The sequence below is a fragment of the Melanotaenia boesemani genome, chromosome 21 (assembly GCF_017639745.1).
Source record: "Melanotaenia boesemani isolate fMelBoe1 chromosome 21, fMelBoe1.pri, whole genome shotgun sequence".
NCBI classification, from domain to species: Eukaryota; Metazoa; Chordata; class Actinopteri; order Atheriniformes; family Melanotaeniidae; genus Melanotaenia; species Melanotaenia boesemani.
The window spans coordinates 11,327,824-11,347,269 of NC_055702.1; the positions used below are offsets into that span (position 1 = coordinate 11,327,824).

At 38.7% G+C, this 19,446-nt stretch overlaps 1 protein-coding gene across 2 annotated transcripts; it reads left to right on the plus strand.

Annotated features, from left to right (window-relative positions):
* The first annotated feature begins 491 nt into the window (after positions 1-491).
* Positions 492-17,288, plus strand: chst3b (carbohydrate (chondroitin 6) sulfotransferase 3b). Of its 2 annotated transcripts, none has more exons than XM_041973108.1 (3): positions 492-726; positions 14,376-14,588; positions 14,740-17,288. In XM_041973108.1, exons 2-3 carry the CDS (start codon positions 14,509-14,511, stop codon positions 15,953-15,955), a joined length of 1,296 nt encoding a protein of 431 aa, XP_041829042.1. In that variant the 5' UTR covers positions 492-726; positions 14,376-14,508; the 3' UTR covers positions 15,956-17,288. The 2 variants fall into 2 exon arrangements, with proteins under 2 accessions (XP_041829042.1, XP_041829041.1); XM_041973107.1 differs by having other exon boundaries at positions 492-722.
* The last annotated feature ends 2,158 nt before the right edge of the window (positions 17,289-19,446 follow it).

A 19,446-nucleotide genomic window follows, 5' to 3' on the forward strand; every position in this document is an offset into this window, starting at 1 on the left:
TAATTTTTAATAGTGAAATAACAACTTTTAATTTTCGACATCACATCACCTAAAGACTTTCTAATATATTATATTATATTAAATTATGTTATATTATATTATATTATATTATATTATATTATATTATATTACCTATGCTATATAGAGTTGTGTTTTATTAATACAGTCTTCCTTCAAATGATCTGCAGTACGTGCTTTTGTCCACTAGGTGGAGCGCTAGTCCTTTTATTAAGACTAAATAAATAACTTAAAAAACTTGAAATTGCTCTAATAAAGCTTCATCTTGTTTAAGTTTGAGACCAGTATCACTATATTTGCCCCAAACATTGTTTACTATATTGTAAAACTACGTCTGTAAAGTTTACTTTGTTATACAGAGAGTCTTCGTGGGCCGTGGCAGCGCGCCTACTCCTTAGCTCCGCTCCTCTGGACCAGTTCCCCGTGTGTCTGAGTGGACTGCAACTGTTGGACAAACTTGTCATACAGTTCACCGAACAGCCTGACCTGCAACCTACTCAACATGATTCCATCTGATGCACGTGTTTTACTCACTGAAACCATTGCAGCTACTCATTTTAGACTGGATTGTTTTCTGTCACACAACTGAGGTAGTTTTTGGAGAAGTAATGGAATTAATTTCACTCTGGAGTCGCACTTTGAGGAGAGGCTGAACAAGTGGATGGAAAGCGGGACGCCTTCAGACACCGCATCTCATCACCATGGTTGGTATGGAAGTTCTTTACATATATGAATGATAGTCCATAACACCTGAAACTATCATGCTAGAGCTTCATTGTGAACAATTAAAGAGTTCGATAGTCCCCACAAATAAGATACTTGTGACTTTTCCTTATGGCTTCAATTTGTCCCCGTGACCGATAAAGAAACACAAGATCCCCAGGGACCTATCAGTTTCTTTTATAAATTTCATTTCTCCATACAGATTTTAATTTCGATTTACCCCCCCCCCCCCCCCCCCCCCTTTTTTTTTTCAAAGATTAAATGTAAAGCTGCGTTTAAACTTTCTCAACTCAAGATGCAAACTCATGACCAGCTTGATCATCAAAGAGAAATCTTGCCCTCAATCATTTTAAGGGCCCATGGCATGATTTTCCATGTAAATCCGCACCTATTTTTTAAACTAAAAATAGAAGTATATACTTATTTAAATTTTGTATTCATAAGGAACTTTTCAGAACCAGTTCATTGGGTAGTCTCAAACTCTCATTTGTAAGATGTTTTTCAAGGAATTTGTCCACTATTCTGTCATAGTTCCTAGATTTTCTTGTACAGTCAAATTCTCCATGGTACTGCCCTACATTTTCCACCATGACCCCCCCCCCCCCCTTTTTTTTTTTTTTTTGTCACAGCAAGAAATTATTTTTGATTAGTGAGGTGCATACCTCCTACAATCATTATGTATGGTGTACACTTACTTCATACTGGGTCCAGGTGAGTGAGTGAGTGTTAACTTAAATCCATCTTGAAGGGGCAAATGAGCAAGCATGTGATGGCAGCCAGTGGTGTTCAGGCTGACTCCGATACCAAGTAAATACAGTCAAGTATCGCCGATATCGATAGTTTTGTTGTCCTGAAATTTCACAATCATTTCATGATTTTGCCTTTAATTATTGATTATTATTATCATAATCAAACACGATATTCCTCAATCATGTATACTTTCATTCCACTTTAAATTATTTCCAGTCATTCTGTGTATGTTTGTTCCCTTGTCCTGATGCGATGACAGAGCGTTACTCTATCTCCCTTCTTCTCCTCAGCAGACCACAGTGCAATCAAATTAATAAACACCATGTAACCAGGCCATTCTTTGGCTTTTTGCCCTCACAGCAGTCTATAAGAAAAATATTTTGCGCTGGTATCGATCGATCCCGATACTCGCCTTGTTATCAATAATATTGATACTTGGATTGATCCGCCCCGGCCCTAGCTGTTTCTCTAGTGTCAGGGTCCACAACCCACAGCTCTTCAGCTCATCTGCACTGGCTCCAGAGGGAAATACACAAATTGTGCACACATAAAATTTAAAAGTCAAAACGGCTTTGTGGCTCTAACTTATGTTTATTTTGCGGTACAGATGGTAAGAATGGCTCTTTTATCTATAAACGTTGTAGACCCTCACCCTAGCGCCAACCGGCCTTAGTCCTTAGCCACTATTCAGTGAGTGAGCAGTAGCCTGAATGCCACCACCCAACTACTCAGTTGGGGAAGTTCCACCAACCTCTCCCCACATCCTGTACAACCCTCTTACTTCATGCTATGCAGCAATTTGATTAAAGTTTGTTTAACCTAAATATGTTTTCCTGAAGCATTTTTACATGGAAGTATGTATTTAAAAAAAAAAAAAACAAAAAAACATTTATAGCTTTGACATATGTCCTTCAAACCTGCTAAAACATGGACAGGAAATGTCTGGTCTTTGGTGTCCAGTCCTCATTTTGTTGTAGAAATTTGAAAGAAAGAGTAAAACTCTGAAACTGTTTGAAATGTTTTATTGACTGATCACAAATCAGGGAAATTTGCAGAGAAAAGAAAGAAAACATATCTCTCACAAAGCAAAAAAAAAAAAAAAAAAAAAAAAAAAAAACCGTCACAGTCAGAAAGGTCAGTGAAAATCTTTGCATCTGGTGCATCTTAAATCAAAACCTATTTTTTTGTGCAACATTTATGTCGTCAGTATGTAGTGCACATATGGGGTGGGTCATTGCAAAATTTCACCGCCTACTACAGGCCTGGCATTCACACTACATAGTTTCCAGTCCTAATAGCATTTTCAGGGAGGTAGTTTTCAATCCCCTGTTGTGTAAATTTCCTTTTTTTTCAAATAGTCAAAGGAAACAAATGTGGGGTTTTTTATAGAAACTTTGTGTAAACAGGCAGTGTGAATGTGCAAGCAAACTCTGGTCTGCCTACAAACGTAGCTCTCAGTTACCTTCAAGTGAACCAAATGAAGGATGTGGACTACAATGCAAAGGACATTGTGAGTTCATCACAGGGCATTGTAAACACATTCAAAACAAACACGCGTGTCGGATGATAAGTGGCTCTGGCTTGGAGAAATGTCTCAACATCAGACATGGAAGAATGCAGTAAAAGTTCTGAGAAATATGGTCAACCCTAGGATTTGATGCAGCTCCATATTTTGCTCTAATGTGGTGGAAACAGAAGTTGTCTTGCATTAACCAACAGATGGGCAAGTTTTCTTTATTTGTAATGACAAATATGAGAACCCATGTAGCACTTTCCACTTGTGAAGTAGTAGTGGTCAAGTCGTGACACAGACAAAAAAAAAGTGCTATAATAAGGTATAATCTTATAATCTTTTTCCTGAATGTAGGAATGAGTCAGTCCTCATTGTTACGTCTGCAGCTGGTGCAGAACGCCACTGCAAGACTTCTAATAAGCACCAGTAGAAGCGAACACATTACCCCTTTGCTGGCTTCACTCCACTGGCTGCCTGTACATTTTAGAGCTGATTTTCTGAACTTCTTCATCCCTACTTACCTTCTTGGTCCCTGAAGTCAGCTGACCAGCTGCTCCTGCAGGTACTAAAGGTCCAGGAGGAAGCTGAGAGGAGACAGGGCCTTTTCTGTTGCTGCTCCCCAATTGTGGAACAATCTGCCTTTACACATTGGAGAGGCCCCTTCACTGTCCACTTTTAAATCTCTTAAAGCCCATCTTTTTCTTTGGCTTTTAACCACAGGGGACTTAGTTTTTTTTTAATTTAATTTAATTTATTATTTGTTTTAATTAGTTTTTATTGTGTTGGGTTTTGCTGTTCTTTTGTCTCATGTTTTGATTCGTATTTATATTGATTTTATTTGTGTGCAGCACTTTGTTTCAGCTGTGATTATTTTGAAGTGCTTAATAAATACAGTTGGCATGGTATGGTTACACCTTAAGGCCAATTTCCATTTGATCCATGTGGGCGTGGGGTGGTGATGTTGATATTTACCGGAAGCGTTTACACTGCGCCCATGTCTGATTTCTTGTCTGGCCTTATCTGAACAGCTGAGCTTGATGCATTCTGGATGCATGCTTCGTCAAAAATATACTTGACACATATTTTTAGCAAAGAGCTGCGACAATACTGAAGGAGACCTTGTAAGATGGCGCCGAGGCAAGGCGCCATCGCAAGAGCTCTCCTACTCATTGTGTTTTTTGTATTGTTTGTTCTTGTCTATGAAGCACTTGCCACTGTTAGATACGATCGTGAGTCACTTTTACTTATTCGGGATAAAGTCTGTGGACTCTTAAATGTAACACCCGAACTAAGGTGCAATGACTTTAATGTGTGCCCCACTCAAGGCAGTGGAGGCCGGGAGTCGAGCCACGGAGGCCGTGAGCACAGGGACGGGACTGGGCGGAGATAACGCCGTGTCTGTCGCCGGCCTGAGCCCCACGGCGGGGACGTTGCATACCACCAGCGTCGGAGACGCCAACACAGGGGAAAGCGAGGAGGACTGCTCGTTAAACTACGTGGCCCTCTCTCGAAGATCCCACCGCCGTCTATCTATTTGGCAAATGTGCAGTCCTTGTCAAACAAGACGGACGATCTGCTGAGCCGTATCCAGACCCAGCCCGAGGCTAGAGACTGCTCCGTGTTCTGCCTCACGGAGACGTGGCTTCACAGCAACGTGCCGGACTCAGCTTTTCAACCACCGGGCTTCTCTGTCCACCGCTCTTACAGATTGAAAGAGCGTACTGGGAAAACAAAGGGAGGAGGTGTGTGTTTTCTTATAAATGACAGTTGGTGCACGGACAATGTCATTGTGAATCAAACTTGCACTGCTAATCTTGAATGTCTTGTTTTAAAGTGTTGCCCCTTTTACCTCCCTCAGGAGTTTTCATTGTTGTTTTTATGCGTTGTATACATTCATCCATGGGCTGACACTTCAACTGCTCTCAATGACTTAAGTGACATCTTACACAGATATGAGAGCTCTCATCCTAATGCAGTAGTTGTAGTAGCAGGTGATTTTAATAACAGTAATTTTAAGAATGTCTTCCCCAACTATTACCAGCATGTGAAATATCCTACCAGAGGATCACGGATTTTAGATCACTGTTATAGTAATATTAAGTTAGCTTATCGTTCCACTCTCAGACCAGCGTTTGGCAAATCTGATCACTCTTCCGTTCTTCTCCTTCCTACATACATCCAGAGGAGCAGACAAATAAAGCCAACAACATGTACTGTACAGTGCTGGACTACAGAGAGTGGAATTCAATTACAAGGCTGTTTTGATGTCACAGATTGGTCTGTCTTCCAGTCAGAAGACCTGGATGAATACTGTGATGTCTTGACTGGATATATAAACTTTTGTACAGACTGTTATATCTCACAGAAGGTTATTAAAAAACATTCCAGTCAAAAACCCTGGATTAACTATGATGTGAAAATGAAACTAAAGGAACGAGCTGTGGCCTTTAAATCTGGTGATGTTGCTGCATACAGGCAGGCCAGATATTCATTGGAGCGGTCAATCAAAGCCGCAAAACGTTCTTATGGGGACAAGATAGAGGGATACTTTAAAGAGGACGACCCTCGCCGCATGTGGATGGGTCTGAACACCATCACCTCCTGGAAAACAAGAGGAGGGAACATTACTGCATCTGACCCCTCTCTCCCAAATGAACTAAATCAGTTTTATTGCAGATTTGAAACTGAAAATAACGAGTGTGCTGTCCTTTCCTCTCTCTGCTGTGAGCAGAATGGTTTTACTGTTGCTCAGCAGGATGTCGAGAGAGTCTTGTTCAGGACCAAGGTGAGGAAAGCCCCTGGCCCGGACGGCATTCCTCCTCGTGTTCTTAAGCTGTGCTCAGAGCAACTTGCTCCTGTCTTAACTCATCTTTTTAACATGTCACTCAGGTACTGCACAGTGCCACACAGTTTTAAGAAGTCTGTGATAATACCTGTGCCTAAGAAGACACCTGTGACAAGCCTTAATGACTATCGGCCAGTGGCCCTAACCTCCGTCTTAATGAAAACCTTCGAGCGTCTGGTGTTGGACTACATTAAAGGTCAGATTCCTGTGTCTGTGGATCCATTCCAGCTTGCATACAGACAAAACAGGAGCCTTGAAGACGCTATTTCTTTTGCTTGGAACTCCGTTTATGAGCATTTGGATAAAGGAAAATCTTATGCGAGAATGCTTTTTATAGATTACAGTTCTGCTTTTAATTCTCTTGTTCCTGTGAAGCTCGTTCACAAATTGAAATCTCTCGGACTGGGCGATGCCATGTGCAAATGGATTTTTAACATTTTAACTTGCAGACCACAGAAGGTCAAAATCAATGACTGTGTCTCTGAAGAACTTTGTGTGAGCACTGGCTCTCCTCAGGGTTGTATTTTAAGTCTCTTGCTTTTTACTCTGTATACATACGACTGTACTGCTACTCACTCCAACAATCTGATTGTCAAATATGCAGATGATACCACTGTTATTGGACTTATTAATTCAAATGATGAATCACATTACCGTGCAGAGGAAGAAAACTTTGTTCGTTGAAAGGAAGAAAATAACCTTGTTCTGAACATTTCAAAAACCTGTGAACTGGTTATTGATTTCAGCAAAAACAATTTGCCTATTGTCATCTATGATTCGGAGGTAGAAATGGTTGAGAAATGTAAGTTTTTGGGTGTGACTCTCTCCAGGGATCTAAGCTGGCATTCAAACACCGCTAACATTGCTAAAAAGGCTCACCAGCGTCTTTTCTTTTTACAGAAACTAAGGGAGTTTACTCCAAACAAAACTATTCTTTTAAACTTTTATCAGTGTGGTATAGAGAGTCTTCTTGCCAGCTCTATTACTGTGTGGTTCAGTAATCTCACTGTGAAAGAGAAGAAAATTTTAAACAATGTGGTTCGCTCTGCTCGTAGGACAATTGGCTGTGACCTACCAGTCATAGAGGTCACCTACAAATCCAGACTTTTAACCAGAGCTTTGCAGATCATCAGTGATCTCTCTGGCCACCCTGCTTCCGAGATGTTTAACCTCCTCCCCTCAGGGAAAAGATATCGCTCGGTTAAATGCACTACATCTCGTCATGCAAACAGCTTTTTTCCACAAGCTGTGAACGCTTTGTACAATGAACCTTGAATACCTCGAACAAGCACCTTATTGTATTGCTTTTATTACCTTTTTATTGCTACTTATTTATACAGTGTTTTATTGTTTTATTATATTACTGGCATCTAGGTGTTCTTATGATCTATCCATGTGTGTCTTTTTTAGTCTTGTGTTTTTATGTTTCGTCTGTTTATATGTGGACAATGCTTTGAGCTTCTTGCAACTGTTTTCCAATGTGGTTTTTTATACTGCAAATGGCAAATAAACTGAACTGAACTGAGGTGTTTCTGGGATGTTTCTGACCCTTGAGTTCCCTTGAGAGCAGAAGCGCTGCAGAGCGGCTAATTGCAGCACCTTTAGTCAACCAGAGTTGTTCCAACAGGTGTGCCGTGCAGCGTTTCTGAAACACACCTGAAGCGCCGTGACGCTTTGCTTCTCTAAAAATATGCGGCTTTTCTATTTTTGCCGCTTAGGGCTGGGATATACTTGCTATTAGCGATAAGACAGGCTTGGGGCTAACACAATGGCGGATAGTTTTGAAGTCCGTCTCTTGGACCTTGTCCACAGCTACCAGCATCTGGATCAAATTCCCTTCCTGTTGCACAGTAATAAACACTTGTATCTTAGTTGGCAATACACTTGAAGTGTTTTATGGGGTTGATAACCCAGAAATACAATGTGACCGGTAGATTGATCATTTTATTATTTCAAAGTCTAAGTGATGTGTACTCCCCTTTGCGGTGACCTCCAGTATTGAATGTTTATGCTGCGTCATGCTTCTGTTGTTTGCAGCGAGTATATATACTAATAAATCGGAACATTGACGTGTATGCTTGCATTCACATATCCCAGCCCTTACAGCTTGGAGACCACATCAATCTAGAGCAAACACATCCCTACTATAAAGAAATAAAAAGCAAGCATGTGAGATCCAGTCTGACTGGCAGAGGATTTGGTGGAACAGAAGGTGTGCACTGTGGACTCTGGAGCTAGTTCAGGGATCACCAACTGTCCTGCAGGTTGTAGATGTTTCCTTGCTGCAACACACCTGATCCAAATGACATCTTGTTGTCAAGTTCTGCACAAGCCTCTTAATGTATTACAGCAGGTAAACACATACAATCTGCAGGACAGTGGCTGAAGAGGTCCAAAGATGGTGATCCCTGCACTAGTGCATCACAAAAATCTTATGTTTTTTTTTAAAGACTTGAAATAACTATGTGAGATAAGAACAGAAAATATTAATTTTACACATTTTAACATGAAATAAAACTCAATTATTTTAGATCTAATACTTGCAGGTCTAATAAATATTCCTTTCATTCCAAAATCAACAACAACTGTACTTTTCTAATAAACAGACCCAGTAAAACCACATTGTTTACAGTGGGTTTGGTCCCAGTTTACCGTGATCATGGCAAAGTCACCGGTACGGAAGCATAGAACTGTCACCAAAATGAAAAAAAATTGGGACCATATCACATTATAACGTCACAGTTTTATTGTAAAAATGTGAAATGTGTCACGTCATAATGTAATACATTTTGTGGTCAAAACATGAAATATAATGAGTTTTCGTCTTTGAATGAGGAAACTGTGCAAGCAGTAGATAGGAGGGTCTCATTTACCAAATGGGATTAAGCAGTATTTCATACTAGGCTGAGAAAAGTTTGAAGGACACTGTAGCACACTGTTGCTCATTACTGTCCTGCATTCCTGTGTGTACAACAATAAATCAGAGCAGGACAATTAATCCTTGACAAAACGAACTGAAATATTTCTTCTTGATGAAAATAATCTCCATAAAATGTATTTTGCATCAATATTTCAAGGTTGCAACGGCATACATTACTTTTTGTTTCACATTCTTGCAATAAAACTTATCACATTATAGCGTTATACATTTCACATTTTTAGAATAAACTATCATATTACAACGTGATTAGGTCCCACATATTTTTTTATTTGGGTGACAGCTCTATGCTTCCGTACAGCAGTTTATAAAATGCCTCATTCTTCTTCTGAACACATTCAGTGGAGCCGATCTGGTGGTACAAAAGTAGGAACAAGCTAACGTTTACGCTGCTGTGGCTCTAAGTTCGTTGCTAACATAAATGCTAACATTAGCTTTCATATTGCAGTAACTAACCTCTCCAGGTGTGTTTTAAGGTGGGCGAAGGTAAATGTGATGAATCCAGCATCCTGGATTCCTATACCACAGACGTTCCAGTTTGCTGCTGTTATATTGGTCCTGATAAATGCCATCAACGTTTTGACTGATTGCACGTGCACTGCAAACACATCTGTGTTACATCTGGGGAAATGACAGCACACAACACAGACATCAGTTCCTACTCTCAAATGTAAGTCACTTTGGATAAAAGCATCTGCTAAATGACTGTAGAATAGTAGAATGTAGAATAGCAGACAGGAGATTGAACAGAGAAAATCATGAAAAAAATAAGATTGTTCATGAGTCACAAATCACGAGTCTGAGTCGACTCTTAAGTCTTTTGAGTCCAAGTTGAGTGTCATTTCCACAGCCAACAGTACTCTTTAGTTAGCGATAGACATGTCAGCTGTCATGGCGTGACGTCTTAGCAACAGGATGCCTTCTTTGAATAACAAAGATGAACATGACACAGAAACAAAGGAAGAAAACGGTGGGCATCCAGCAGTTTGTGTTCTTCTCAGCAGTTAGGGCTTTAAAGAAAAAAATAAAATTAAAAATCACTGTATATTTAAACATGGTTTTGTTCCTGCTAATTTGTATATGATGACCATTATACCTAAAACAAATGTCTATTATGTGTTAACATCTTGATCTTTTCTTTTAAAGGTTTCATGTGTCATTTGCATGTGTCAAGCTTTACCCAATGTATGCTCCACTCTAACCTCCCCTACCCCTCACCTCCGCCCCACCCCCTGGCCCCATAAAAGGTTTTCTAGACTCACTTCTGACTGATGTTGTTGAAGAATCCTAGTGTGGGCTTGCCTCCCTATATTTACTCAGGCCTTATCTAATCCAAAATCACTTAATTAATGTTGCCACCCTTTTTTCAGACCCCTTACGACTGCTTTCTAAATGAGCAACCTTCTATCAAAAATTACACTTAGTTTTTGACACTGAAAAAAATATTCATTGAACTAATGTTTTCCACAGCAACAGTAACTATAGTTATTAGAGTTAACCTTCCTCATACAGACCCCAAAAACTTTCCCACAAATGGATGAATAAACACTGCTCAATGAAAACACAAATACATAACACATAAATTCTTAACCATGGTGTACATTTTAAATACAGTCTCATGCCAAATAGGCTCTGGTGGCTGCTATTTAATTTGTAATTCAGAAAAGCTTTACATTAAATAAGAGGCAGCTATTAAAAGCATTTGGAACCAGATGATAAATGGTGCAGTGGCGGTTTTGTTATGAGCAGATGATCAAACGTGTCATATGCCTCAGTGGTTTGTGAATATTCACGAATGTCATCTCATGTGGGCTTTTTTTTCTTTACACAGCAGATGCAATAAGCTGGGATAATTGGTGTACATCTAATTTACTATATAAATGACAAAACATCAGACTTACTTTTTTTGATGAATTGTTGCTGTGAAATATATATATATATATATATATATATATATATATATATATATATATATATATATATACACTACCAGTCAAAAGTTTGTACACATTTACCCATTAAATTTATTTAAGCAAATATTGTTATGTCTAAGTAACTTGCTCTAAATATTTAAATATAGTCTTCATCAGACATTAACACATTGTCACTTTCCATACCTTGCATCAATGCCTTCAAATGTAGGCAAATAAGTCATTGCTGTAACAAATTACTTGTATATAACTATATCAGCTTATACCTATTGTAAATAAGTACAGATTGACTATATGTCATAAATATAATTACAAATGCCCGATCTTTTGAAGTAACATATTTGTACTGTGTTTGTACTGTATTGTAAATAAACATTTGAAAATAATTTGGTCTATTTTGTCCAGATTCTGAAAACTGTGTGTATTCTTTGCTGTTTAGGGTTGTTGCAATGAAAGTTTTTGACAAAAGAGAAATGCGAAGATTATGTTTAACTCGATTTGAAAACTATGCTAACAAATTATTAATAGCCTAGAAAAGAGCAATTTTTCATTTTTAAATAAATTATGGTGCGGTACTGCACTTTAATTTTCTTTGCTCCCCACATTTTAATACTGAATGTGTTCACTGTTAAAACAATGCATCAAATTATTTATTAACAGTGCCAACAGTGTCGTTTGTACAAATTGTTTAATTCAAATTAATATTTGAGGTCCAAAATTATAAAATAAAGAGAACAATCAGGAGTTACGTACTCTGTCCAATATAGAGTTGTACTTGTCTGCTCATGCCTGATTGGTCGAACAAAATCATTTTTGTAATTTGTTTAAGTATGGTCATTATAGAATAAAGAACAAACATATTGTTCTATCACAGTATTTCTACTCTAACTTTTCTAACTTCCCTCGGTGCAGTCAGATATCTGACCAGTTCTACATGATTTGTAACATCTACAGGCTTAGTCACTGATAGTGTGACGTGTGAATGAGCTAGCAGTTTATGTTCTGCCATCTCACTCATAAGGGGGTTCAGAGTCATCGCCATGTAAGGAGGCCTTTGTGGTTGTGGCATGCGGCAGGGTGGTGCAAGACTGAGCTGACTTTTCCTTCCAGTGTAAATATGTCTCAGTGCACAGGCTGTTCACCTTTTCATTACACGCCGTTCCACGTCAACAGCACTCTACTGGAGCTACAAACTTCCTGTTCCCACTCAGAGAATTTCACAGTCAGTGTTCAGTCTGTCCTTGTGTTTAGGCTGCAGTCATTTGGACCTGTTTTTCTGCTCCAAACTGGACAAGGACAGAGGTAGCAATAGGATGTGAGAACTGAATCTCACCAGCTGAGCACAAACACTCAAAGATATTCTGGTTCAGAGAAATTTAGAAATGAAAGTATCAGGCTGTTATACATAGTGTTGCTTTTTTTGTGTCAAACTCTGGAGTATCTTCAGTGGAAAGGCTGTGGTTTAGCATGGGGCTCCGCTGATTAGCAGCAGCAGTCTGTTGATGCTTTGCAAATTTCGTCTGGGTGGATGCCGTCTCATTAACTGTAGCAGCGTTATTGACCCATTCACTAGCAGCTAAGGTAGGCAGGATTATGCTAAACTCTGAAGATTAGTCAGGGATCTGAGTCAAGCTGCCATTATCTTCAAAGTGAACTAATATTAATCTTCAGGAATGTGCAAGATATTCACAAATAGGTGCCATTAAATCCACCCGTGTCCTCATTTGACTATCCTCCATCTACAGATTTGTAAAAGTACTAAATGGCTCCCAGGTTCAAGGTGCAATATTCAGTTTATGGCTCTGTTACAAACAGGCTTTTCTCTTGAAATTCACCAGTGCCAACCATACCTGTCAGCATGCAGAAATGCTATCTGTTTTATAGACACAGAAGTAGTCCAAAATCAGTGAGGGCTATGTTCAAAATCTCCCCCCAGTGCTGAGGAGGAGGAGCAGCTAGCAGTTAGGACATTAGGCTGCTCTGCCACCTACATCTGTGGGGGGTAGAGAGTATCACTCTGAGTCAGACCATTTGTGACTTTTTTGGCAGTCAGTTTTGCAGCTGTGGTATTACGGTTTAATTGGTAAGATTGCGCTTGATTGCAGCCTGTCACTCATAATTCACCACGCTCTCGTGGTTGTTTTTGTGCTTATTTTTTAAAGGGACTTCCACACAGGCTTACTCATAAATACAGTGTCTCTAAGAGCCCCAGCCCTCAGTCTAGCATGGTGGGTGGGCATGTTCCTGAAATGCACTGGCGCACTTAAAGATAACAAGGAAATTCCCAAGAGGAAAAGAAAATGAGAAGAGATCTAAAAAATGTTTCACTTCTTTCTCCTAGACAAAAGTGAAATCTGTGCAAGCAAAATGATTCCGTTGCTTCTTTCTTCACTTTCTCATATTTGTCTCCAAAAGTGAAAGATGCTGAAAGACTCAAATTAGTCTTGTTTTAAGTTTCAAAAGAGATCTCATAACCCTCTCAAATAATTCTCAGATTTCCTTAACTTTTTGATCTCATAGAGTTCTCCTTATGAACTCAATCTGTTCTCCTTTCCACCCTCTGTTAAATTTAATTCACGAATCTCATGCTGAGCTCAGGCAGAACAAATCAAAGGTTCTTCACAAATATTCACTTTTTTTCTCCACAAGATTAGTTTTTTATTTTGTTTGCATTTTCTAACCTTTTTTTCCAATACACTTTATTGTAAACTAAAAAAAGTGATTAAATGATGAATGCACTGCAACAAAGTTACTATTTTAGTGTAACATGAAAATAAATTTCTTCTGTATTCTAAGTTGTGCTACCAGCTATCATTTACAGTGGTTTTCTCTGCAAGAATTTATAATATTTTTAGTTTTTAACGTGTCTTACTGTCTAAGCATTTCAACTTTTTGGAGCTGAGCCTTAATCATAAAACCTCTGGCTGTGGTTTTATGACCCACAGCTTCCAATACTGGACACATGCAGACCCTGGTTGGCAGTGACAGCTAAGACTACAGTATGGAGGTTATGGTTACAAAAATGTGCTTAAACAAAACCAAACAAAACACAAATAAAATATACACAGCTCTAGCAATATCATCTATAAAAATATATATTTCTCCTAAAATTCACTAGGAAAAATAGGGTGAAACATAATGTTAGCAGTATAACGCCTGCTGCTAACATTATGTCTCACCCTATTTTAGGTAAATTTTAGGAGAAATATATTTTAAGTACATGAGAATATATAGAAACTAAAATCAGGTTGAAGTGAGAATCACAATTTTGTCTCCTGAGCTTTAAAAGGGAAAGCAGTGAAGAGTAAAACTTTCCTAGATTATCTAAAGTTTAACACTAACTTGTTTTTTCTTGTCCACTTATATAGGATTTGTTCTTTTCTTTAGTAAAAGCTCTTTTTAGTGTTTTGCTGCAACAATATGGAGAACCATGAGTCTTGAAAAAGGGAAGAGGTTTCGTGTAACCAGTTCTGTGTCTCAGCATTACAGTGCATTTTTATTTATCGAATAGAAAAATGTGGTCAACTTCCTCTTGTTCATTAGTTTAAGTTGAAAGAAGTATTCTAACAGAAAGAACTGACCCAAAGTAGTAGTCTCAGCTGCCATCAGATGTGCAAAATGTGCAACTGACAAGTTGGTTTTCATTTTATTTCACAGGATAAAAGATTGACAACAACGGCTACAAATTACTGGAAAACCTTTTGAAAAGGCAGGTGGAGAGCTGCAGGATTGCCAGAAACTACCAAGAACCAGTCTTTTGGATCATATCCAAACACAGCAACATTCAAGAATGAGGATCAAGTACACAATATTCATTGTATTCTTTATGGCACTTGTTATAATGGAGAAAGAAAACAAGATTATCTCAAGGTGAGTCAATTTCAGGTCTAGCAGTTTATTTTTTTTATCACTACAGAGCTCCGTGAGCAACGCAAACGCATTGTAAATGTGAGGTCAAACAACTATCCTAAAGCACTGTTAATTTTCAGACATAATATAACTATTGTTCTTGTATTTTTAGGGTGTCAGATAAGCTCACTTTAAAGCAAACTCCCCGGACCCCTCTACATCCTAGTGGTTTCTCCCACTTAATGCTGAAGTACGGTGTTTCCTTCCCCGCACTCAGCAAGGACTTCATGCTGATGAAGCGTCGCCTGGAGAACTACAGCGAACACCAGGAGGTGATGAAAAGGGGCAGGAAGCACATTCTCCTGTTAGCCACTACCAGGACAGGCTCCTCATTTGTAGGGGAGTTTTTCAACCAGCAAGGTGACAACATGTTTTACCTGTTTGAACCACTGTGGCATGTGGAAAAAATGCTTACTTTGGACACTGGGGGCACAAATGCTACAGCAGCAACTAAAGCGTACCGTGATGTGCTCCAGCAGCTCTTCCTGTGTGACTTCTCCCTCCTGGAAAGCTTCATTGACCCCGTACCAATGGACCATATTACCCCTGCCCTCTTTCGCAGGGAGTCCAGCAGCTCTCTTTGTGAGGAGTCTGTCTGCAGCCCTGTCATCAAAGGGGTCTTTGAGCGCTATCATTGTAGAACCAGACGCTGTGGTCCCCTGAACCTTACCATGGCTTCTGAGTCCTGTCTCCAAAAGGCGCACAGGGTTATCAAGTCTGTAAGGGTGCGTCAGCTGGAGAATCTCCGTCCTCTGGCTGAGGACTCAAGACTCGACATCAAATTCATACAGCTGGTTCGAGATCCTCGGGCTGTGCTTGCCTCACGTATGGTGGCATTTGCAGCCAAATACAAGAACTGGAAGGAGTGGGCCAATGGTGGAAATGTGCCCATTGATGATGATGAGGTGAGGAAGCTAAAAGGTAACTGCGACAACATCAGGCTGTCTGCAGAAGTTGGCCTCAGGCAACCGCCATGGCTGCGTGGTCGTTACATGCTGGTGCGGTATGAGGACATTGCAAGGTTTCCAATGAAAAAAGCAACAGAGATGTACAGGTTCTCTGGAATCCCCTTCACTTCACAAGTGAAATCCTGGATCCTGCAAAACACCCAGGCTTCTAAAGAGACCAGTGGTGTTTATTCTACGCAGAAAAACTCCTCTGAACAAGTAGAAAAATGGAGGTTCAGTCTGCCATTCAAGATAGCCCAGGTTGTACAGAGAGTTTGTGGGCCAACGCTGAAGCTCTTTGGGTATAAATTTGTGAGAAATGAGAAGATGTTAACAGACAAGTCTATTAGTCTGATTGAGGACAAAGTGTTCAACTTTTAATAGACTTTAACAAAGATTAACTCCAAATACAAATGCAAGAAAAGTAAACTTTTAAAAGTGTCCATTGCAGGAAATTATATTTATTGGGATCTTTTGTTCAGATACAAAGCTTTATATTTTCTGATAGTATGCTATTTAATTTTGTTGTTTTCTTGTCTTTACTATTTAAAACAGTTGGATGAAGAAATTTGAGTTTTTTTGTAGGACTGAAAGTAAACAAAAAACTATTAAAGCAAGAGTGTTTAAAAAACTTCAAATATAGAAACAGCACATTGAAAACAGAAACATATCTTTGTCTTTGCACTCCAGACTATTTTATGATACAATCCAAACTGTGCTGTTGGCTCAGCTGCAAGCCTATCCTACTTTTTATTTCAGAAAGACCAATGGGTTTTGTGAGCAATGTTTAAAAAACTTCTATGAACCATTATTAAATTGTTTTGTTTTTTTTCTTGTTGGCCCCACAGTTGCAAAGTAAACTGCTTTTATACCAAAGAAACTCATCATCATCATCGTCATCTCATTATACTCCATTCATTATACTCCATTAATTGCACTGCAATAAAATAGTTTGAGTCCTATTTATAAGACAGGGACTCCTTTTGTTTTTATAGGTAACTATGAATCTGAGCAAACAAAAAACACTTGTGGAGTTCCCCAAGGCTCCATCTTGGGGCCACTGCTAATCAACATCTACATGCTCCCACTCCCTCAAATTATGAAAAACAACAAAATAAGTTACCATAACTATGCTGATGACACGCAAATCTACATAACCATCTCGCCAGTCCGAACCAAACACTGATCAAATTCATTGATCAAATGAAAGATTGGATGTGTCAGAACTTCCTTTAGTAATATCAAGACGAAACTGAAATAATAGTTTTTGGATCCCAGACAAAAACTATTAAAAGTCAGCACTCAGCTTCAAATAGTTACGTTAAAGACTAACAACCAAGCCAGAAATCTGGGAGTTGTCATAGACTCAGACCTGAATTTCAGCAGTTACATTAACACAGGTGTAAAGTCAGCATATTATCACTTAAATAACATAGATAATTAAAGGACCAATGGCTCAGCAAGATTTAGAAAAACTTGTCCATACACTTATCTTCAGTAGACTAGACTACTGTAACGCTGTCCTCACAGGTCTCCCTAAAAAGTCCATCAGACAGCTGCAGTTAGTCCAGAACGCTGCTGCTCGAGTCCTAACTAAGACTGAGAAAGTGCATCATATAACTCCAGTCCTCAGATCTTTACACTGGCTTCCTGTCAAAGAATTGTCTTCAAAATCCTGCTGTTCGTTTACAAAGCACTGAATGTTTTAGGTCTAAAATACATTCAGGATCTTCTGGTTTGTTATGAACCAACCAGATCCTTCAGGTCATCAGGGTCAGGTCTACTTTCTGTTCCTAGAGTAAGAACTAAACATGGAGAGGCAGCGTTCAGCTTTTATTCGCCTCACATGTGGAACAAACTTCCAGACAACTGCAGGTCTGCTGAAACTCTCAGCAGTTTTAAATCAGCGTTAAAAACTTTTCTATTTGCTGCATTTTATCAAAGCAACTGTTAATTTCTCACACTGGAACTTTTATTTCACTTTAAGTTTTTGGTTTTTATTTGATTTCTTATTTTTCTTTTTAGAGTTTGTTTCGATGTACTTTTTAATGCTTCTCCCCTCAGCTGTAACGCTTTTAATGTTTTATGTAAAGCACTTTGAATTGTCTTGTACATGAAATGTGCTATACAAATGAACTTGCCTTACCTTACCTTGCCATGAGATTAAAAAGGAATGTCCCATGAAAATGTATGTTCATTTTACTATTTGGTTATTATGACTCCAGGTCTGATTGTGGTGCTAAAGCTGAGCTCCCCACCTCTGTGGGGGTAGGTTTTGGCATGCTACACTATACTGTTGTTAATATACATGTTTGTAATTTGGAAAGAAATAGTATGAAATTGCCTTGAGAACTGTAAGGATCCATCAGGTAAAACAGATGTTTATATTGCTACTGCTAACATTCCAACTGCAGCTGGTTTGCAGGATTGTGCAAGGTTTGTCGGCAGGTCTCTGTCTGTTGACACAAGTCTCTTGGCTGGTGATGATAGGAGGCCCTGATATTCTGGGCTGCCAGACTGTTTGCTGATGTCGAGTCTTCTTTTTGCATTTTGTGTCTTGCAATAAATTGACTTTTTACATGACATGAATGAATTTATTTTTAAATAAACAAATCTACGCCCCCACCAAACACATACACGATTAAGGTTAAACAGCATCTTTCTTACAGGTAGGCTACAAATCTATTAAAAATACACAAACTGTAATATTCAGCGCAAATTAAATATTTCATTTAGTTTTAGTGTGGATTTACTTTTAAATACAAGCTGCACTGGCTCATATACTTCGTCCAAATTTCATCAGTGCTTTGGAAGATTGAACAAAAAGAGCCTAACTAACTGGAAACTCCTTCACAAGCTATTTACTTCAAAATGTGACTAAATTCACAGTGAAGAAACAAAAGAGGTCCACTTAAGGATATTAAATGCATACAAATATATAAAAATGGCATCTTTATAGCTATATTTTTGTTCTTAAGAAATGAATGTGTATGCAAGAAATTAGGGGGACCAATGCATGGGCATCTGTATCACAGATGCAAAACTTCATTCAAGTTTACACAATTAGCCTCTAGAATAAGAGGTGTTTCTCTTCAAGTCACATAATTCACAAGAGTTGTTTTCCTGCTCTAGGAGATCATATTATGTATCATTACAATTCATCTTCATAGTTTAACTGGTGAAATACAAGTCGCTGCTGTTGGCTGCAAACCTCCTATGTCCAAAACTGGTTTTTTTCAAGAAATTAATAAAACTGTATGGTTTTTGTAATAATTGAACATAATGTCATCAAACTTGGTATTGTGTTTTACATCATATATCTTTGGTTAAATATTTTTAAAACTACAGACAGACACAAAGGGTAACCAACAGTACTGATTTATGAAGGAAAAACAAAATCACGAATTTTGGACATAGGAGGTTTGTGCCCGACAGCAGTGAAGTGCTAACTAACTTCTTCTTTTTGTTTTGGGAGTTTTATTTCAGTTATTCTTTGAAACTGAATTTTTGAGTTTTCCACACTGTCTTGGTTTGTCTCTAGAAGCAACATGCAAGGATAGTGCAAAGGCAGCTGCACTGACTGCCAGTGTGTTTACCACTTTGGGCCTGGCTATTTAAGTCTCCCAACCTAGTAATTACCCCTAACTTTACATATAATGTGGTCTAAGTAATTTCTGTCCACCTGACCCCACCCACAGGCAAAACTGCAGCATTTATACAGTCTAAGTGTACCTTATTTCTCTTTTTACACAAAATACTGACTCTTTTGTCCTAACATTTATTCTTTCATTGAACCATGCTCTCACACACTGCAAGTTTGTTCATTCAGCACATTGCTCATTCTTCACAACAGATCATTGTTTGGTAAGACT

Bases quoted from the DNA above. Each gene is read 5' to 3' on its own strand.
- chst3b (XM_041973108.1), top strand. From the start codon at position 14,509: ATGAGGATCAAGTACACAATATTCATTGTATTCTTTATGGCACTTGTT. The intron at 14,589-14,739 runs GTGAGTCAATTT...TTGTATTTTTAG, and splicing joins GAAAACAAGATTATCTCAAG to GGTGTCAGATAAGCTCACTT.